Consider the following 23,121-nt stretch of genomic DNA (forward strand, 5'->3'; position numbering starts at 1 on the left):
ATGATACAAAAGGAAATATTGCAGATGAAACAATGACAAAACAAAATACTCTAGGTAGGGTGCAGGACATGGTGCAGACAATACAAACAAGCCAAGGAACAGGCAGTTCCAAGCAAACAGCACAGTTCAATACATACGTAAGGAAACTACATAAGGCAGTACAAGCTGAGCAGTGTGGAGAGAGTGCGAGGCGAGACAGTACACACACACATGGCCACACACGACGAGGTGCAGTACAAACGACGAAAGGAATCGATTCGAGTATAACGGTAATCGCATCGACACTTCATCGAGTAGGGGGTGGGGAGGGTGGATCGTGACGTCATCATCCGTGCGCGGAGGGGCGGGGCTGTGGGGAGGGGTAACGGAGGAGGGGCGGGGGAAAGGGGGAGGGGCGGAGGAAAGGGGGAGGGGCGGAGGAAAGGGGGGCGCGGGAAACTTGGGTCGCGTGCTGTAGGCGGTGAATCGTCGCCCCGCTAGCGCCATGGCGTCGGAACTCTATGAGGTAAAAAAAACCAACACATTTCTGTTGTATTGTTTAACCACTTTACACGTTACACTTTCATCGATAAAGTCGTAAACGCCGTTCGCGTTATCCGTCTAGGATGACGAAATGTTGGGTAGTTTTATTATGCAATTTATCTCGCGTGTGCGCAACGCCGCGCGCGCGTGTGTGTGGGCCGTCGCAACAAACGGCCACTCGCGCCCGCGCGGCAGGGCCGCGGCCCCGGACAGGCGGCACCGTGGCCGCTTCTCCCTCCACCCCCTGCCTCCTCGTTCTCCCCGCCTCAGTCGCCAGGGTCCTCCCACGCGTCTTTGTCTCCCGCGAGAGGCGTAGTCCGGCTCGGCTTGGTGTTACCAACGATGCCGTCACACGACTGCAGTGGGCTTGGTGGTGGCTGTGGCGCTCGTGGTGATCGCGGTAGAGTCGGTGACTGTGGTGATGAAAGGCGGCGGTCGTCTTTGTTGGTGTTGGTCGAGGAGACGGTGGTTGGTAGTGAAATAGATGGCTGTGGTGATGATACAGTTTCTGGTGAAAATTGTAGTGGAGTTGTGACCGTTGTAATGGGAATGGTGGTGTATTGTGGTTACTGATGGTTGAGTGGTGGGGATGACTGTGGTGGTGGGTGTGATAGTGATGGCTTTGTTTGTGGTGATGGACGTAGGGACTGTGGTGCGATTCTGGTGGTAATGGTTATGTTAATAGGTTTGGAGGGGGTGGTGTGGACAGCTTTGAGAAATAGAGGAGATGGTGGTGTTCATAGTGGTGGTGGGGATGGTGAGTGACAGGAGAAGATTCTGGTGAGGATTGTTACATTGATGGGGCTGTGGTGGTGATGGTAATTTCTGCGGTGATGGAGTAGATGGTGGATTAGTGATGAGGTTGTGGTGATGGTTATGACTCTGGTGGCGAATTGTGGTGATGAAGATGATGGTGATTGTGATCGATGTGGTGATACAGGGTGGTATTAATGGTGCTAATAGTTTTGTAGGAAATACTGTAGTTGTGTTATGATGGTGGTTGTGACACCATTATTTTTCTTGAGCTGGCGTGAGGGAAAAAATGAAGATATTGATGCTTGTAATAGTTTTAACGGGACTATTATAGGTGTGATATAGATGTCGATAGTCAGAATATAATATGTATTTGTTTTGGAGGAATCCAATTAGCTATACAGCTCTTTTCCACAGATGGCAGTAGTTTCACAGATGTTAAGGTAGTAATGCGGGTATGGGTGTGGTAATGTGGTAGAATGGGTGGTGTAATATAGTTGTAGTGTTGGTGGCGATAGTAATATGGTGGTAATGCAGTCGTGTGGCGGCTGGTAGTTATGTAGCTTATTTCGGGGTGTGAGACAAAGTAAATCTCACGGCAGTGATACCATCCAACTTCCCACAAACCCCACTGACCGTCGATAGTATGACCGGAGTTTCTTAGTTTTCTCAACGAGGAACCAATCTTAAAATGTTGCAGCAATGAGAATATAAAGTGTCCTTGTAGTAGTTAACCTCTGGACTGACCCTAGTGCTAAGCCAGTCATCTCGAGGAAGTGTGCTCGTAGTAGTTGCTATGCCAGACAAACTGTCGACAGGTGGGTCTGCTTATATACGTTCAGAAAAAAATAACGGGTGAGTGGACTAAGCCAGGCAGAAGGCTTCAAGCGTCAGTGGAGGAGAGGTACACCTCATCCAGGAGGCTCATGTTCAGAGATTCACCCTAGTTCCGACCGTGGATGTGGTCACATTGGCCAAGGTTTCTGCATGTTGGTCAATGTGACAATGGTACAACCTCTGGACTTGTTTCCTTCTCTGAAAGAATAGTTCTCTAGGTATATGCAGAAGGAGTTGAGTAGCACCCACATTGGCCATACGTATAACTGTGACAGCAAATTATGTTTCCTAAATGGGCATGTTCTTTCAGTTTATCTTACACAATTTGAAACGGGGAGCAAGGCAAACGAACTAAAGAAATAACTCTTTAAGGACCTCTCCCATGCTGCCGGTTTGTCCTGCATGGTTGTGTAGTGTCTTCAAAAATTACTCACACCGACACGTTGTAACAAGTCATCTGCTTACACTTTATTCACCTATTCTTGCACCAGTTGTGGGCACTCCTATAACTATCTGTACGGTCACTTATGGTTAACTTCTACCTACTCTTATCTACCTTTCGCCTCCCTTATCCTGCACTCAGCAGCTCTGCTCTCAGCAACTTCGCACACAGCATCTCCGCACACAGCAACTCTACATCTCCACCGCTGCCCTCACCTACGCTCCCTCAGACCCACTCACCCGCCTGTCCCGGGTGTGGGGATCAGCCAACACCTGCTCGGCGACGGCGTGAGGGTTGAGTTCCCGTTGACGGCTGGAGCGGTAGCGGCGAGATGTCGTCACTCTTGGTCCCCAGCAACAACTCCTCGCTCCGCTCACGCATACGCCCTTATATTCCTCTGCTAATTATCCAAGACCTCTCGTGCGTCTCTATAAGCTCTCGCCAGGCTGGGACCTGTTGAAACATCAATCAACCCTTATCTCCCGTCTCCCTGGCAACACCTCCGGTCACAACGTGCACAACCAGTCGACCCCGTTTGCACCTGCTTCGCCCCTTACAACTGGCGGCGCGAAGTGGCTGTGGTGTGACTCCTGTGAACGCGCAAGTTTGAAATGGGCGTAAAGCACAACTAACATCGGAAGGTGGTAGGATGGGAACATCAAAGCCAGTTATGACTTAAACTGGTTGATAACATCCCTGCAATGATTGCTCAGTTTGTACCCATCTTCTCGGTTGAAATTGTGTCTGTGTCTATATATATGAACGAATCTTTGTTCATAGTCAGTGGGCTTACAAAGTACCTTCGTCTTAGAGAAATCTATTTCGTGTGAGCCCACCGCATTAAAACAATGATCAGCCACGGCCGAAGTATTGGTCCTACCGTGTTTCAGATCTGCCTTATGTTCACGAACACGGCCCGAGACATGTCGCTTCGTTTCCCCAATGTAACTACTGCCGCAGACACAACTTAGTTTGTAGACGCCAAGGTATTGCTTGTTAGGGATCACATCATTCACAAATGGGATCAGATCACGAATGTTATGTACTGTGTTAAATTTAACCTGGATCTTGTGTTTGCTAATGATTTTGATAGTTTAAACTATCACCCCAACCGTTGGGAAAGAACCATCTGAGGACCCAATTAAAACCATCACCTTGTCATACATAGCAAAGGTCACTAAAAATGTTTCTACAATCATGAGCTAATCTCTCGATTAACATGCTAATTTTCACCTGGCATCCCTTTGATTGGTGGAAAACCAACCACCGTCGTGTTGGCTGCCCATTACTTGCATTAACATTGGCTGCTGACATTTGGGCTACGCACATTTCAAACGTCGTGATATTTTGTTATTTTCTTTGAACCAATCTTCGTGACTTTACCAAAAGACCAAAAAAATATTAATTCCTGCAGTCACGAAAGGTTTAAGTCAAGATCTGGAATAGGTCAACCACAGACCAATGGGTGCGAAGTGAGTTGTGGAGGGGTTAGAGTTCGGAGTTTCACGTGAGTCCTTTTCCGTTGGAAGTGGTGGTTACACAGTTGGGCAGACGAAAGTTGAGAGTCTTTTGGAGCTTCAGGCAATAGTCTGTTCCCAGACAGGTATGCCATTATATTCTTGGTACTTTCGGTAAAGTCACGTTGAAGGGAAACAATAAAATAATGGTATGCCATTATTATCTAATATCAAAGGGTCTGAATGTGTTCATGAAGCTTCAGATATGCAACATAGAAACTCTAGCCTCCATTCGGAAGGCAATCGGCCCAGGCATATGGCTCACTTCGGTAACTCTGAAGGATGCTGATCCACACCTCCCAGTGCTGTTGCTCCACTGGAGATTTCTCCAGTTCGTGGTGGTAAATATTGAGAGTTCTGTTCAGGAGTCTTCTCATCAGACTAAAGTTGGCTAGTGCATGAACAACTCCAAATTGTTATTACCTTAAATCGGTAGAGCCCTTTTGGATAACAGATACAGTGTTTGGTTTGTCCTGGACAGCTCTGGGAATGTGCCAGTCATTCTTGATAATATCTAATTGAATTTTGATTTAAAGCTTTCGTGACTGCAGTAATTCATATTCTTAGCTCTTTCGGTAAAGTCACGTTGAAGGGACGTTGAAACGTCGTGAGAATTTTTTATTGTTTTATATATTTTATTATTTTATTCTTTCCCTTCAACGTGACTTTACCGAAAGAGCTAAGAATAAGATCTAATTGGGTAAAATATTGGACGTTTCTCAAGACTGCAAAGAATGTTTCTTGGAAATACAGTTGTACCCCGGAGATCGAACTTAATTCGTTCCAGAGGGCCATTCGAACACCGATTTGTTCGAACACCGAATTAATTTTCCCCCTAAGAATTCATGTAAATGACATTAATTGGTTCCAGACACAAGAAATATCTCATAAATAATTTTTACACGAAGTTTACATGCATAAAATCATACAAAAAAAACAAGAAACAATAAATAAATGGAATAAATTAATACATACATGAAATAAATGAACATTAAACTTCACTTTACCGAAGTAAGGAGAGTTGATGGCTTGAGTGGAAGGTGGTGAGGAGGTGGTGGTGTTATTGTTTGGAAGGGGAGTCCCATACGGTAAAACCTTTGTCTGGGCAAGCATCATGCACGCTGGCCATATGCGTCTCAGCCGTACAGATTCTTTCAAGTCGCGATTGCCCGTTTGACCTCCGAATTTCGTTCGGTTTCCGGGGGTAAAATATTCGGAAATATCGTTCGAACACCGATTTGTTCGAGTTCTGGTGCGTTCGATCTTCGAGATTCTACTGTATAATGAAGGTCCAATTTCGTCACCTGTTTAAGATAAAGTAGTCCGCACATCAGGCCTCTAAATTAATTATCCTCCATCTCTGGTGAAGACTCATTAACATATTTTATACAGGTAGTCCCCGACAAACGGTGGAGATGCGTTACGACGACCCCATCATAAGTCGAAAATATCGTAAATCGAAAATGGCCTCGCCTACCCAGGAGTCTTAAAGAATGGTGATAATTTAGCAAAACAGATCAATTTACACTACCGTACTGTATAAACTATATACTGTATGTATTTATGAATTACAATACTGTATTGCACAGTAAAATGTAAAGTAAAAAAACAAGGAAAATTCTTAGCCTACCTATATGAACTGCAATTTCATGGAAAGTTTTTTCAGGAAACAATCCTATCTGCTATAAAAAAAATTTTTAACACGCATTGAACGTATTGTAAGTATCGCATTCTACTGTACTCACCAAGATTCTTTCCGTCGTCTGCATACTTGAACGATGTTAGGTTGTTGATGGCTACATTAACTTAGTTGGCGGAAAAGGAGGATGGCGATGATAAAGTACAGTATCGTACCTCGTACACTGCTGCGTTTGCCTGCCGCGCGAAATTAAAAATATTTTACAATTTTGTCATATCGCCATCGTGAGATCGAAATATCTTAAGTTGGACCATCGTAAGTCGGGGACTACCTGTGTATTTAAAGGTCTTATATAACATTTTTAGGGTATCTTTTGCTACTTTTTTAGTACTTATAAAAAAATTGCACATTTTTATCCCAAAATTACCCCCAGGAACTTATACTAAATTTATATCATTAAGTCAATGGTTTCCATTTACTTTGTTTCGTCTTACATTGCGTTTTTCCAGGGGCGCATCGCCAAAGTAAATAGAGGACTTACCATATTCTCTTGACCCCTGCCCAGCTGTCCTGTTGCATGATTATATATATAAATTCATATTTACCTGTTTGTGTGCACCAAGTGCAGCTGTGCTCCAATGAGTTGGATTTTTGTACGTGACACCTGCAGTAAATCTGGGATTCAGGTCTATCATAATTGGTCCATCTAATGGGCGGTGCATGCTATAATGTCTCCAGAATATTCTGTAGATCACTAGGGTTTACTCACCTTGCCACCCTGTGCCGTCAGGTCGAGTACGACCTCTGGTGACATCCACGACGAGATTCCGCCATCCACACCTGCCTCTTGCTGTCTCTCATAGTTAGATTAGTGTAAGGCCTGTCGGTGTTCTTGATGTCATCCATCATCCACCTCTTGAGGTCGACCTCTGCCCCTGTTACCGTCTCCATTCCCAAGCAACACTGATTCCTCTAGACCAGAGGTCCTCATAACATGTCCAAAGTATCTAAATTTCTGCTTCACGAATAAGGCCTTGAGTGGAAGAGTGGGACTGATCCCTCTCAGCACGGACGTGCTTGATATTTTGACTGTCCATGGTATACGTAGCATTATTTTCCAGCACCACATCTAAAATGCACTGATCCTCTTTCACTCACTCAATGTAGGCGTCCATGACTTGCATCCATATCGGGCAACAGAGAATACCAGAACTTTGACAAACCTCTTCTAGGTGTTTATGGTAATGCCCTTCTCTCTCCATATCTTATTGAACTGTGACATGGCTGTTCTACCAAGAACTAAATGACTTCTGATCTCGTGGCTGCACTCACCGTCTTCAGCAATCAAGGAGCCCAGGAATACAAAGTTCTTCAACTTCAATTGGTTCATTTTCCAGACTAAATAAGTTTAGATCTGTTGCCATCACCTTAATCTTTTGGAGATTGAGGCATAGTCCAGCCTTCTCACTTTTTTTAACACTTACCAAGAAGGTCATCATTTCATCTTGGCTATTTGCAAGTAGTATGGTATCAGCATATCTTAAGTTGTTTATTCTTCTGCCTCCAATCTTCATGCCTGCTTCGATGAAATCCAGGACTGCCTCTCGCATAATGCGGTCACTTTACAAATTTAGTATGTAAGGAGAAAGCACACAGCCCTCTCTTACTCTTTTCCCAATGTCAAATTCTTGTGTCTCCTGATACTCTGTTCTAACCGTTGCTTTTTGGTTGGCATAGATTACGTAACAGGCACAAAAGATTAGTTGGGATTACCTTTTCCTTCATTGTAATCACCATAGTTTATGGTCCACACAATTTAAAAGCTTTGCTGTAGTCAATGAAGCAGGGGTACAGCTGTCGCCGGTATTTGTTTGATCTTTCCATTATCCGTCTTGATGTTTGCAATTTGGTCCCTTGCTCCTTTTATTTTCCTGAAGCCTGCTTGAACATCCAGTAGTTCTCTTTCTAAGTAGCTTTCCATTCTATGTTGAATAATCTTCAGCAAAACCTTGCTTTGTATGGGATGAGAGCTATAGTACGGTTGTTGGAGCATTTTCTGGGGTCGCCTGTCTTATGTATCTTTACCTATAAAAGTCATTTTTTGTCTGTGGGTCTGTCTGTGTGGACGCAACTTGCGACAAATTTCACTCACAAACTGTGGGGTTTACGTTAAAAAAAGTACCCAGATACCACGCGATAGGCCCAGGGGTGAGCCAGCACTATTCGTATTTCACATCCATCAACTTGAAAGTAGTTTAATTAACAATGTATTCCTTTTATAAGCACAGGGCAGCGCCAGAGCACGCATCTGCACATTCGCGAAACGCTGACCCGTGGTTGCCCCGAGCAACGCACACGCGCAATCGGTGGGGGAGGGGGGGATTTCTTATTCGCGTAAAAAATGCAAAAAAATATACACATGACGCTGACGTAAATTATTAAAAGTGTGATGTCCTCTTCTCTCCGCCACCCCAATGTGTGCACTTACTACGATAGGGTTGGTAGATACTACTATTATAGCCCTTAGATACTATTACTGTAGAGCGGGCGGAGGGATGGTGGGGGGGGTAGCAGCCCAGCCCCAGCCTGCAAAGGTGCCACTTCGGCCGGCTGGGCAATCTAATCGAGGCCGGGGGCTCTGCACAGGACTAGGCCTCACCACTACACTCTGTGAAGTTAGTCCTATTATAGAGTCGATATATACTATTATACAGTCGGTATATACGACTATAGAATGGGTAGATACTACTATAGAGTTTGTAATTACTGCTACTGTAGAGCGGGCAGTGGAGGGAGGGGTATAGCAGCCCAGTCCCAGCCTGCCAAGGTGCCACCTCATCCGGCTGGGCAACCGAGGCAAAACCGGGGCTCTCCACGGGAATAGGCCTCAACGGTTCTTTGTATAAATCTTGAATTAAAGCTTTTATGACTGCAGGAATTACTATAATTTGGGTATTTCGGTAAAGTCACGTAGATAGGTTTAAAGAAAATAACAGAAAACTACGACGTGTCGATCGCAACACAAGCAGTCGTCATCAAGAATTAGCCTCTAAAGGCAAACTGTTTATAAAGGTGTGACGGTTTATAAAGGCACTTTGTCTATTTACTAGATCAGACATGGGCAAAGTACGGTCCCCGGGCCGTATACGGCCCGTTGGGCTTTTTAATCCGGCCCGCCGAACTTGTCCAAATATTATTATTGAATTAAATTTTACCTTTCTCCTGTAATGCCCCCATTTCCCCATTAGATGGTGCACTTTGACCGGGAGTGTGGTGTATAGGGCTCGAAAGGGCACATGATCTCGCAATGCATTGTGAGCCGTCAGCGCCATTTTGAGGGTTCGTTTACATTGCTGAGTTAGATACGGTGCTCCCTTCACTTTTTCGCTTTGCCCTGTGAGCCCTTTTGTAAAATGAGCGGACCAAGGAAACGAAAAGTGGACAATGAGTGCCGAGTGCTTAACACGGAGTGGACAACAAAATACTTTTTCACTGAAGTCCAATCGAAGGCTGTATGCCCGATATGCCGAGAAACTGTCGCAGTTTTCAAGGAGTACAACATCAGCCGTCACTTTGCTACGAAGCATGCTAACTACGCTAGCAAGTAGTCAACACAAGAACGGGCGGCTACGGCTCAGAGGTTGGTGGCTAATTTACAGACTCGGCAACATTTTTTTCACCGACAAACTGCGATTCAAGAGTCAATTACCAAGGCAAGTTTTTTTGGTGGCATTCGAAATAGCAATGGCTAGCAAGCCTTTCTCCGAAGACGAGTTTGTAAAAGAATGCATGGTACAGACAGCAGACATCTTGTGTCCGGAGATCAAAAGCAAATTTGAAAAAGTCAGTTTATCACGCAGGACTGTGACTCGCCGTGTGGAACTGATTGATGAAAATATAGCCAGCCAATTAAACAAAAAGTCTGATTCCTTTGAGTTATATTCACTAGCACTGGATGACAGTACGGACGTAAAAGACACTGCTCAGCTCCTCATTTTTATCCGAGGCATTGACGACAGTTTTGCGATAACAGAAGAGTTTTTGACCATGGAGTCCCTGAAAGGAACAACGCGGGGAGAGGACTTGTATAACCAGGTGTCTGCTGTCATCGAGAGAATGAAGCTACCTTGGAGTAAACTTGTCAATTTTACAACGGATGGATCGCCAAATTTAACTGCAAAAAATGTTGGGCTGCTGAAAAGAATCCAGAATAAAGTGAAAGAGGAAAACCCTGACCATCAGGAATCCCTGTGTAAGTCTGTATTGCAGCTTAGTCATGTCGTGAATCCAGCCGTAAAACTTAACTTTATACGAGCAAGGGGACTTCAGCACCGTTAGTTTATTACGTTCCTGGAGGAAACTGATGCGGATCATCAGGACTTGCTGTACCACTCTCGTGTCCGCTGGTTAAGTTTGGGGAAAGTGTTACAACGAGTGTGGGAGCTGAAAGAGTACATCATCGCATTTTTGGAGTTGATGGGGAAATCTGACGAATTCCCTGAGCTAAGTGACAAGAACTGGCTTAGTGATTTTGCGTTTGCTGTGGACACATTTCCACACATGAATGAGCTGAATGTGAAACTGCAGGGGAAAGATCAGTTTGTTCACGACATGTACAAACATGTGAAAGCCTTCAAATCCAAGCTCACTTTGTTCTCCAGACAAATTGCGAACAAATCTTTCGCTCATTTCCCCACACTTTCCATGCAGGAAGAGGTACCGCGAAACGCGAAAAAATACAGCAAATCACTTGAGGACCTGCACGGAGAATTCTGCCGTAGGTTCTCTGATTTAGAAAACATTGAACAGTCACTTCAGCTGGTGTCCTGTCCCCTGTCACAAGACTCTGAAACAGCACCACAGGAGCTGCAGTTGGAACTGATAGATCTTCAGTCTGACTCCATCCTAAAGGAGAAGTTCAACTCTGTTAAACTGAATGACTTTTATGCTTCACTTAACAAAGCCACGTTTCCAAACCTCCGGAGGACTGCACAGAAGATGCTGACTTTGTTTGGCTCGACTTAAGTGTGTGAGCAGACATTCAGCTTCATGAACGCCAACAAAGCCCGTCATAGATCAAAGTTAACGGATCAGCACCTCAGATTTATCCTGAGAATTGCCACAACCAAAATACTCTTTGGTTTTTCGGTAAAGTCACGTAGGTAAAATAAAAATTAAATAATATAATAATGAAACAACTAAATTTAATCCCTTCACTTGGATCTTCCTATAAGGCGGGGCTTCTTTCGATTTTGCTGTGTCATGATCTGTCCGTATGTGTGTGTCCGTACCTGTGTCAGTGTGTGTCCTTGTGTGCATCACCCACGGCATATTTTGCTGTCCTTCCATAAACCATCAAAATGTAAAACAACCAGACATTACAAATCGTCGAAGGCGTCTATCTGTCTGCCTCTGTCTGCCGGTGCAAGAGGGAGGGCAAGCTTCCCTCCCTGCATGTCGTGTCCCCGACACACAAGGGAATGGTTAAAAAGTTAAGTTAACATTTCATTTCACCACCGTTCCACAGTTATGATTTGGTATGCAACCCAAGGTCTGTGTCAGCTTTCCATTGTGGTGTTTGACTTTATGTCAAGGGAAGGTGCTCCCTTAAACGTAAGCATATTCTTATCACGTACTGCAGGGAACAAAGGCGGCCAGGAAACCCTCTTTCTCTCTCTGACCCTGGGTTTAACATCGCCCAAGTCATGCAGTTTATGTTTGTGTAAGCGTAGTATAGTTTACGGTGAATAGCGCCAACATGAATGTTATGTATGAAATAATGTATTGTGAATTTTGTTTAAATTTTCCTGGTGTTTTCGCTGACATGCTGGCATTCCAAGCATCTCTTCCCCCCGCCCGTATTCCTGCTCGTTGTTTCTCTCAGTCTCTGCCCCACACTCTCTGCTCGCCCGTTGTGGCTGCTGTCTCGCTGACGCCGCCAATTCAAGGCCTCATTAATTTCCGTTACTCCGTGTAGGTGAGGGAGTGTTAGTTATCGCCGTTTTCAGCCTTGTTGAGTGCAGGTGGCAGCGATAATGGGTTGTTTGATTCATTCCACTCTTATCTCTAGCGTCCCGATGTCAGCTCCACAAGCTGGCATTCATTTGCCTCCCTCTCCACGCCCTTGGGTTTTCCAGTTTAGCTGTGCTCTTGTTTTTTTCCTCTTTAATCTTATTTTAACTCTGCTTATTATTCGCTTATGGCTGGAGGTTAGAGAATTCCTTTTGACTTAGGAAAATTCTGATTGTCATATGCTTTGGGTAAAGTTGTATAGAAATTATTAAAATATCGAAATAACATTTCATATTGAATTAATAGACAGGTGATGGTTGACTGACGTAGCTTGTGGCCTGGTTTAATTGGAGTGGGTGTGAAGATTAATAACTTTAGCCTACCCTGTTGTTAACTTCCGAACTTTAATGTTACTTTAATAGCAATGCGGAATAAATTAGCTTTTTGACTTAACTATGTCTAGGCTAGCGCAAACTCTTGTTGACCCTAGGCTCCGCTTACGTTTACGTCAGTCTCCTGCAATTCGCTGTGCTCTGCTCTCTGTCTACTCCCTCTGACCCTGGAAGTTTGTGAACTGTCAAAATCGTCTTAGTAGGTCATGGTAAATATAACCTCCACATGCCATGCTGAGGCCTGGGTTGGTGTTGTTTTTAATCATATATATTTTTTTAAAACAATAGAAATATGTATCTATATGTATCTGAAAATTACTTGTTAATATTAAGATGGAAAAAGGGGGCATATATGCAACATCCACCCTTTTAAAAATGATCGGTGGTCAATTGGCCACAGGTCATTTTTAAAATAAAGAATATATGCCCTTTTCCATCATGAATCATCAATTGTCCTCCAGTCTTGGCTGATTTTTCCTTACAACGCGCGCGTACGTGTCACAACTTAGCATGATTACATTTTAAATAAGAAAAGAAATACTAAAAGGAAGGTAAAATAATAAGGGAAGGAGAAATTGTTGTACTGACTACATGTTATAGGAGATGTCGTTAAAAATATAGTTTTTATGGTTTTCCTTGGGTGGAATCGTCAGGCCTTGACTCTATCCCTGTTCCGGGGCTCGAATGGTATGTGGCTTGTGCCTGCGATTAGTCTTTTAAGTTCGGCATTCATTTTGGCCATATGGTATGCTTGGGTTAGGATAGCCATGGCTAGTATGATCATTCCTATTGCCGCTGTGATTCTCAGTCCCACCTGTTGATTCCGCTGATATCCGGCCTCTTCGATCGCCCAAGTGAGATCTATTACGTTAATCTCTGACTCACTGATGGATAATTTCACCGTATGAAATTCTTTACTATTCAACAGGTTAGACAGATTGCTGCTTTTTTCAAACTTGTGGCTCCGGAATGTGTTTACTATTTCTAACACTGCTTGATGTAGGCTTTTGTCTAAATTGTATAATACCTTGTCCCTTATGTATATGAATGTTCCTCTTGGTACTGTGACCAGGGCGACGTGGCTTGGAATCGGAACTTTCATGGTTACGGAGTGTTGATCGGTGGAAATGGTTGCCGTATCTAGGTGTGTGCTTATTAACCACAGCATCGGCTATCATGGCCACTGTCTCGGTTCTTTCTTTGGGTTTACTTAGCTTGAACTTGCAAGTCTCCCTGGAGCTTAGGTTTGACAGACCGCACATTATTTCTGCGGTATTGATTAGGAATGGTTCCCCTGGGCAGAGCCAATGAACCTCTTTCATTATTTGGCACATGGTTAGGTCAGGTACTAGGTACTTAAGGGGGCCCTCTTCCTGATAGGTCACCACTAAGGGGGTTTCCATCTTAGAGTAAATGTCGTTATTCCATGTACCCACTTTCAATACTGTCCGCAATAGAAATACATTTTCGGGTTTGACCAGTGGTAAATTCAACAAAAATGCCAGCTGTCTGATCTGGGGGTCCACATGTATGGGTGTGGCTGTACCCATGTTAAAGGCAATTTGTACTTGTGTTGGACTGATTGTTTCCAGGGATGCTGCTTGTAGCACATTTTTTTATCAGTGTTGGAGTTACCAGATATGAAGGAATTTGTCCTTGGATAAGATCACTGATGCTGCCGCTGGTGCTACGCAACAAGTATTGGACCAACCATTGAATTGGCTGTCGAGTATTCTCTTCTTCGTATAGATCTCGGATTGCGAAACCCAATTCTTGGATTGTTAAGTTAATCATGGCGGAGTGCAGGTTAACGAGAACCACAGTGTCTCTGAGGGTGGATCCCATTTCGATTAGGTTCTTTTGTTGGTGTCGGATTTGTTGACGTATTTGATGCATATCGAGCTGTAAATTCTCGACGCCTTGCTTGAGGTGTCCAATCTTCACTGCGTTGGATATGGATACTCCTAGCGTGATTAAGGCGCTAAAGCCAGATAGTATTCCGAAGGCCCCTCCCAGGCCGATCGATCTCTTGGAACGTGTTATGTTGACGGTGGTGGGGGGAAGTATCATGGTTCTTTGTAATTGCTTCAGGATCGTTCCGACATTCTGTTCACTGTATCTTAGGAAGTCATAATACCAGTTTCGGGTTGCTCTGGTAGTTGAGGGTGGTATCTTCCCGAAGTGTTTCTCTACTACCACGGAAGGTTCTAAGGAAACATAGACTTGTTGGGTTACTATTTTCGTTTCGGTCACTAGGAAGCCGGAAGAGTCTCTCAGCATCACCCCGGATTTTGGTCCTGGCTTGATCAGGTCTTGGCTTCCCTCTAGCTTGGCAAAGCAAGTTAGCAGGAGCGTGAGCAAGAGGGCTGCCATTTCCTGGAAAACATTTTAGACATTATTTTAGTGTGACATGCCCATTTTAGTTTAGTTCCCCCCCCCCCTCCTTTTCCTCTTTATTCCTTCTCTTGCTCCACCAGCACAGGGTACGGTTTGATTTGATTGATGTGCTCCCACTTGTACTGCTGCTCTCTTCCTGTCTTTGTGATTTTTAGCTGATATATGACTGGGGACATTTTGTCAACAATCTCGTGTGGTCTTGTCCCGGAAGGGAGGAATTTCCTGCACTTCTGCTTTCTTTTCTCGTAATTGAGGTACAACACCTGGTCTCCTAGCTGGTATTCTGCGTGGCTGGCTTTTTGGTCGTAGTATGCTTTGCTCCCCTGAGCCTCTTCTTGCAACTGGTCTCTGACCATAGCGAATGTGCTCTGTAGGTGACTGTTCAGTCCCGTCAGGTATTCAGTTGGCGTCATTGCCGTCGGGGTCTCGTCCTCTGCTGGGACATATAGCAGGTGTACTGGGAGGGTCAGTAGTCTTCCTGTCATGATCTCGAAGGGTGTCCTGCCTGTAGCTTGGTTGGGTGTGGCTCGCATGGCCATCAAGGCTAGGGGTAGTTTCGTATCCCAGTGGCGTCCTGTGGTGGACACATATTTCTTTAGGAGGCTCACGATGGTCCTGTTGGCTCTTTCCACCTGTCCTGAGGATTGTGGATGGTATGCGACATGTAGTTGTCTTTTTACTCCCAACATCTTCCACACTTCTGTGATGACTTCGGCTGTGAAGTGGTTTCCTTTGTCTGAATCGATTGTTGACGGTAGGCCCCACCTACTGAATATTTGGTTGATCAGTAGGATAGCTGTTGTCTCCGCGGTGTTGTTGGGTGCTGGTAAGCACTCTATCCATTTGGAGAATGCACAGTTCACAGTCAGCATGTACTTATTTCCTTTGGTTGATCGGTTGACAGGACCTATCCAGTCGATTTGTAGGTTGGACCAAGGATAGTCTGTTCCCCTCCTCTGTAGGGGTGCCCTATGCTGTGAGGTCGTTGGCTGGTACTTACAACACACGAGGCAGTTGGACACATGGTTGTGTATGTCTTCACCCATTTGAGGCCAGTAGGCCACCTGTCGCAGCATCTGCCCTGTGTTCATCTCGCATCGGTGGCCGCTGCAAGGTTCGTCTTGGGCGTGTTGTAACATTATCTCTCGATATTGTGAGGGGACTACCCATCTAGTTTTACCGTCTCTTTCGTTCGTATATACCAGTAGCCCTTTCTGCATTGAGAACCTTTTGATTTGGTTATGCATGGTCTCGAGCTCTTTGTTATCGTTAAGATTGTCGGTAGTGATTGGTTTTCCTGTTGGATCATGGATTTGATCAGCTAGTGCCTTTAGTGTTTCGTCCTCTTGTTGCATTCTAACTAGGTCTTCGGAAGGCTGTGCACTGTTCAATTGGGCCCTGGTTCCAGTTTCTGCAGGGTTCCTCCCGCTTCTTGTGACCAGTCCTATCACGACGGGGTCTTGGTTCTTCGACTCTTGTTGTCCATCTCTTTCGGTTTGGTCTTCTAGCTTCCACGGGGTGCCTTCCAGACTTCCTACCTTTGCTAGGGCATCTGCCTGGTCATTCCCAGTTTTCTCTTGACCAGGTATCTTTGAGTGACCTTTGACCTTTCAAAATATCTTCATATTCTTGTTCTGAACCATCTTATCTATGGCCTCGCACAGTTCTCGATGGTGAACTGGTTTATTCATATGGTTCTTCATAATCGTTTTTTTCCATATGGGTAGGTGGTGCAGGAAGCTGTGCTGTACGTAGTTGGAATCAGTACACACCACCATGGTCTGTATTTGGTTATTGGATGCCATTTGGACGTCGATGTGTACCCCGACCAACTCTGCATACTGGTTTGATTTTGATCCCAGCTGAAACCCCTCTTGATTCCCTGTGAGTGGGCCAGTTTTCCAAATGACTCCTGATCCAGCGTGGAGTTTGTTCTCCTTCATTTTGGAGCATCCATCGAAGTACACCATTGGTAGGTCAGCACATTGTTCCTTTCTTAAGGGCAGGTGCCTGTTGTCCTCCGGAGGTATCTTTTCAGCCTCTGCTTCTACGCTGTCTAGGGTGCAATCATGTAAATCGGCAAGACCTTGGGTCATTGGACTTTTCTTGTTTTTTGCGTATTTCACTGTGATTGGTAGGCCTTGGAGTGTCAGTGCCCAATTGGCTATTCGGCTGCTGGTTACGCGGCCCTCTCGAATCTTCTTACTGTTGAGGTACGCCAAGGATTCATGATTCGTTTCTAGGATGATTTTCTCTCCGTTCAACAAGTTTCGAAAATGTTGTATAGCCCAGATGTTTCCGAATATTGCCTTCTCACACTCGGAGAACTTCGTCTCCACTCCCCGGAGGGCTTTGCTGGCGTAGGCAATAACTCGTTTCTCTGCTTCCTGTATCTGGTACAGTACCGAGCTGATACTATGATCTGAGTATGCTGTCTCTAGGTAGTATTCTTTTCCTTTCTCTGGGTATGCTAGGCAGGATGGCCCTGTGATCTGTCGTTTTAATTCTTCCTCTGCAGGGCAGTCTGGAGTTCATCAAATAGGTCTCTGGATATCATGGATATTTCTGCTCCAGTATCACAAAGGCCCTGGCTGGTCAGGGTGTCTTGCAGTATTACTTCCACGTGGACTCGTCCGACCGGTCCTACGGGAATTAATTCCCCCAGATGGTACCCTTTACCCTCTGGTACCACCTCGGTGACTGCTTTGGTGTTTCTTGAGTTTCTTATGTTCACTTGGGCTGTCTTTGTGTTGGGTGCGTCCTCTTCCTGTGTGTGTTCCGTTGGTATTCTTGCCTTGGCTGTTCGCATGGGAGTCTTCATACTCTCTTGATGTTCTCTTTCCATCCGAATGTAGTGAGCGTATCGACTCCTGTTGGCTGCCTGTGGTCTATGCCCTATTGCTAGCGGAGGCAGCAGTGGGAGACGATATGGGGATTGGTTCGGTGGGCGTCGGCCTCCGCGGGGTAGGTATGATCCGTCATTCGCTCTCCATCCTCCATAGTTCCAAGATCCGCCCTCTTCTGTATTCCAGGGCTGTGGCGGCTGTAGGTGCCAGGTTCCTCTGGCTTCGCTTCTCTCCCCCGTGGAACGTTGTTCAGCGTGTTGCTGATGAGTGTTGATTTTAGTGGATGTGGCGCCCTCTCCTGGGGGGTTTCATGTTCGTTCCATGTAGTGCTGTTATTATTTCCTGGAAATTCGTTTCCCTCCAGATTGAGACGTTCTTTGTCTTTGGTGATGTGTGTTTTGGCTGTGCTAGTGGTTCTCCGTCCGTTCACCCAGGCCGTGTGGGCCTTGCTTTCAATCTGGCGTAAGGAAGCAATCTCGGGGTCTAGCATCATTCCTACTATCATTATTTCAGGTCTTAGTGATTGGAAGAACATAACTTTTAATATGTTCCCTTCTTCCTGGGCGTTGTCCACGTCACCTGCGGAATATGCTGTCTTGAGGCGTAGGAGATAATCTGGTGGGTCTTCGTCTGCATGCTGAGTCATCAATTTTGCCACGTTCAATCCTTCAGATAGTGTGGAGTATTCCCCAAATGTTTTAACTACTGCTCGGCTTAATTGCTTGAAATCGCTCTTGACCCTATTTGGCAGGGAGGTTACCCATGGTTTGGCGGTTTCATGTAAGCTCCTTGATAATAAACATGCTTTTTCTGCTGATTTACCCAGACCCTGGATCTTAGCCTCCTGTCCTACTGTAGCTATGTGAGTGTGTATATCCCTGTTCTTGTGTGGATCGAAGTAGGGAATTCCCATGAGCGCTTTGTCCATTAGTTTGAGGGTTTAACTGTTAAAAGTGTGTTGTTCGTCGTCGGTGGTGTCTGTTCCTGAGGAGTGCTCACTCGAGCTGTCCCTGTCTTCGCTATCACTGCTGTCATGTTTTCCTTGTCTGTGTCGTGGTCTCCCTCTGTCCGAGGATTTGTATCTGTCCCGTAACTTGTGTCCATTTGTTTTTCTTATGTGGGCCTTGTGATTCGTGCTTGTGGTTTGGTGTGCGTGATCTCCTTGAGCTGTGTTTATGTGGTGAGTGTTTTTGTCCTTGACCTTCATGCCATCTACCACGTGCGTGATGTCTACTAGGTGATGTGCTGTATTTATGTTGGTCTCGTGCTTCGTGACTGTCGGGATTCCTGTTTTTGTCATCTGCGGTGCGGGTGGTTTTGTCTTGGTGATTACGTGTCGTGCGTCTCTCTGGTAAGTTGTCCCTTTTACCCGTGTTATGTTGGTCATGTTTGCGTGAGGTGCGTTTCTCTGGTGAGCTGTCTGAGCTATCTGTTTGGTCATGTTTGCGTGAGGTGCGCCTCTCTGGAGAATAATCCCTGCCATAGGTTCCACGTCGGTCGTGCTTGCGTGGAATGTGTCTACCAAGTGAGCTGTCTCTGTCATCTTCATCATGTCGGTCGTACTTGCGTAGCGTGCGTTTTCCTGGTGAGTTGTCTGTCATGTTGCTCGTCTCGCCCCAGCTCCGCCCTTTTTCGCTCTATCAATACAGAATATCCTGGTGACTTAGGGTTAATATTTTGTCTCTTTCTAACCTCGAGGTGGTCATCCTCCTGTTTTCCTGTTTTTATCCGTATTTCTCCTTCCCTCCCCTCGAATTGCGAGGGGGTTTCTTTATCAAAATTTCTTTGCATGGTAGCCATACTTTTTGGGGGATTTGGCCCTGGCTACGTCCGAATGGCTCGAAGTGTGGTAAACTGTTGCTCCCGTATGTGTTATGTGTATCAACGTCTGGGGGTTCCGCTGGTGCAGCTAGCGCCGATTCTCTGTCTGTCTGTGTGAGGAGATATGAGTCTAACCTCGCTATTTCTGCAATTTTTACGTCAAGTTTGGCTTTGCTACATTTCATCACGTCCTTAAGTAGTTTCCCTCTATGTGTCTTAACATCTTCTATATGTCTCCCCTCCCATATGTCTCTCTGCTCTGTCTGCTCTCTAGCAGTCCGTCCAGTACGTTTTAACACAAATTCACGATATTGTTTTTCCATAGATTCCATCTCCTCCTCGGAGGTCTACTCTGTATCGATGTTATGCGTTAGGGTGTCAAACTCAGAATGTTGCGGGTCATGTGCCATCTCTATTATGTAGTGTAGTTAATAGACTTAAGAGTGTATCTTAATTCTAACATCTCATGTGCGTGAGGTGCGTTACTCTGGAATTTCACCTCAGAGCGCGTATAAAAACATTTGTATCACAGGATGTGTTGGTTCGACTCGAGCAAATAATCTTACTCCAACTGTCTTTGTTATACACTGCTACTCTGGTATTTCCTTCAGAGTGCGTTTTTGTTTGTTTTACACGCGTTACAGTCACAGGGCAATGTTTGTTCCCAATGCCTCGGTTAATACAACAGTGTAAACTGTCTGCGAGAGATCCCGGACGAGCCCCCAATTTGTTGTATATGTGGGTGTGTGAAAATTTGATGAAAATAATGAAAATTATACGCATAATTACACAAATTAACATAATTTCGGATAAATTATGCAAATTTCAAATTTCATTTAATTTTCATTTTCATCAAATTTTCACACACCCACATATACAACAACAGACTAGCTGTACTACCCGGTTTCGCCCGGAACTTGGATCCACCACGCCCGGCCGCCTTTGTTTCCCCAGTGGTGATGTTCACGCCCCACACCACTTACTCGTTTGAGGCTGAGTCGACCTAGGGGAGGCCCAGGACCGGTTCAAATAATCGTCACCGGTGGTGGTGGCCGTGAGCGGGAATCGAACTCGGGTCGCCGGGTTCATAGCGCAGCGCGCGAACCACTACGCAGTCGCTGCCCCCCCTCCACACACACACACAGGATAAAGATCCCCCATGTAGCCTGTGGAACTGTAGGGGGCAAGTGCTGTTAGCGAGCACCTATGAAGGCCGGCACGGCACACGAGGGGGTGGGTGGCCAGCACCACGCCCAGCTGCCTTTGTCCCCCCAGTGGCGATGTTCATACACCACAGCAGTTACTCGTTTGAGGCTGAGTCGACCTAGGGGAGGCCCAGGACCGGTTAAAATAATCGTCACCGGTGGTGGCCGTGAGTAGGAATCGAACTCGGGTCGCCGGGTTCATAGCGCAGTGAGCTAACCACTCTACTACAATGCGTTACGCTTCCACATGCGCAGGTCACATGACAGATTTGACGTCACAGCTCACTTGCCATGCAAAAAATAAATGCATTATTGAGCTCCCCTCCCCCCCCCCCCAAAAAAGTGTATTTTTATCATTTTTGCATGGTGTACAGTCTGGAAAGTACCCACGTGGCAAATTTTAAGTTTGTTGCATGTCGGGAAGTACGCTAAACATTTTGAACAGACACACATAATCACAACTTTGCCTTTTATTATATACAGATGTAAACTTCAAGAATAAACATGGATGGTCCATTTGTTCAGTACATGGCTGCTGCTTCTTTGATATACCTCTGTTACTAAAAACAACAATACATTTATTTACAATGTAATACTTTGGACAAACTGTTGTATTATTAAGAAAAATAATTAACACATCATGCATCATGTGGTTGATATAAAATATGACTCTTCTATATGCCATTGCAAATGGCGTACTTATCCCTGGGTATACATTTATTTGCTTCCCATTGATGATGCCTACCGTTCCTTCCTAGGTGGAGAAGATAATAGATAAGCGGAAGACACGCAAGGGTCGTATAGAATATCTGGTCCGGTGGAGAGGATTTAACAGCGATGGGGACACTTGGGAGCCTGAGCACCACCTTACAACCTGCACGGAATACATCAAAGAGTTTGACGAGTGCCAGAGGCTCAGCTTTAACAAAGCCCAAGAAGTGGCGAATAAGCAGATTCCGCGGTCGCCACTTCAACCACAGTTGCAACGTACAAGCCTTCCAAACATCATCACAGAAAAGGAGAGTCTGGCTTACTCGCAAACGCGGAAATCGTCGTTTTCCTTCATTGGGAGAAGCCCAATGGACCTCTCCCAGACGGGAATCAAAGTTCTTGTACCAAAGTTGGAGTCCAGAGGCAGTAATTTGCTCACTAGTTTGCATGGCACCGTTAATGCCACCAGCGACTTCATATTCAAGGACGAATTGGGCAACGCAGCTCAGGCCCCGGGAGAAGAGCGGCTGCGTGGAGAGAAGATCATTCTGACTCCCAATGGAGGCAGTCCTACAGAGAGGGCCAAGATGGGCTCAAGGGCCATGAGGCCACAGGGGCGGATCACAGTTCAGCTTATGGCGAAACAGATTTGCCGCTTGGACAAAGCTTCTGCGCTGGTGGGGGACAGTAAAGGTTAGTTTGCAAGACGCTGGATTCATGTCACTTGGCTTCAAGTTCAATAGACATTGTTTTTTTTTAAATCACTAACTTCCATGTTATAGTAAATGACTAATACCAGTAGAAGATAATAATGGTGACCCCATATCAACAGTCATTCAGCAGGTCACGTATTGTGGTGTAAAGTTTAGGTACCTCCCCTTCCGTCCCCCCTCTGAAGAGGGGTGGTGTGAGAAAGCAATTCAGGGCAGCACCGTTATCTGATATCAACACAATATACTCACATTGACTCGCCTTTTTTTACTCTAAAAATATATCTATGCGTTGAGTATGTAGTCATCGTGGTGCAGTTGTATGGGCGTTGCTGTATGACACTTGTGCTTGTGACATCAGACGAGCACTTGGGCCAGGACAGCCAATCACAGGCATCCATATTGGAGCCACAAGTCAGCCTACCTCTGGTGTTTCCAGCTCCTGGCCAACCCAGCCCATCCCTCTCCAATGCCGTACCTCAGGGTAAATACATCAACGTTTTCTTCATATAACCCATCATAATGAGGACAAAACATGCTGGTCTAAAGTCGTTGTGATTGTGTGGTTGATAATATACCCACATTGCATTGTAGAACAGAATGATACAGACAGTTGAGCAATTATTGAGAACATGCAGCTCACAATTTGGAAGTTAATATGCCGGTTAGGGCTAAGCTCGGCCCTTCTTGCCTCTTGCGTAGTTTAAATGAGAACCACTTTGTGGAAAAGACAACTGTGGGTTGTCCTATAGATTAATTCACCCCATCTGGAGTGTGGAACATCCACCACTAGCTCAAGGCTCGGAAACAGGATATGGGCATTTCCCTGTACTGTTTGAGCAGAAAATATGTTTTGATAATATGAAGAGAAAATGTGCTAAATATTTAGATTATTTGCCTTGTGTAGTGTGTATGAATCAAGCAACATTCTCAAGTGTTTGAATGTTATTAAGGTTTAGCATAGATATGATTGTTTCATTTGTACTTGTTTGTACAATAAGGCTCATGTAATCGCATGGCTACAATAAACTAAGTAAGCCAGTAATAGTAACGTAATAAGTCATGCACCGTATAGTTTGGATTGCGATTCATAGTGAACATAATTGCATATTTACAAACAAACCTTACATATTTTCTGGACTTAAGTTCCATATAAATGAGACTATATAAAATAAAAAAGTAGGTACAGATGAAAATTCCAGTTTAATGTGTCCATCTGCAGAACTTTATGTTGCAAAGTCATTCATCACAGTAATAAATTTTAGGCGATATTTTATTTAGGCGTTACGTTGTCCGCACAGTGCAGTGCAGCAAAAT

The 23,121-nt window shown here is 45.1% G+C and overlaps 1 protein-coding gene across 2 annotated transcripts in view; it reads left to right on the forward strand.

Annotated features, from left to right (window-relative positions):
- The first annotated feature begins 406 nt into the window (after positions 1 to 406).
- The window catches only part of LOC116944256 (chromodomain Y-like protein), a 36,212-nt gene continuing 13,497 nt past the window's right edge, over positions 407 to 23,121 (forward strand). For both annotated transcript variants that reach the window (XM_032957769.2, XM_032957770.2), the window contains exons 1-3: positions 407 to 505; positions 21,142 to 21,787; positions 22,166 to 22,288. In XM_032957769.2, coding sequence (XP_032813660.1) covers positions 485 to 505; positions 21,142 to 21,787; positions 22,166 to 22,288 — 790 coding nt within the window. In that variant the 5' untranslated portion in view covers positions 407 to 484. The remainder of the gene's footprint in view (positions 506 to 21,141; positions 21,788 to 22,165; positions 22,289 to 23,121) is intronic.

The sequence above is a fragment of the Petromyzon marinus genome, chromosome 20 (assembly GCF_048934315.1).
Source record: "Petromyzon marinus isolate PM22_M1 ecotype Great Lakes invasive population chromosome 20, UKy_Petmar_22M1.pri1.0, whole genome shotgun sequence".
NCBI lineage: Eukaryota > Metazoa > Chordata > Hyperoartia > Petromyzontiformes > Petromyzontidae > Petromyzon > Petromyzon marinus.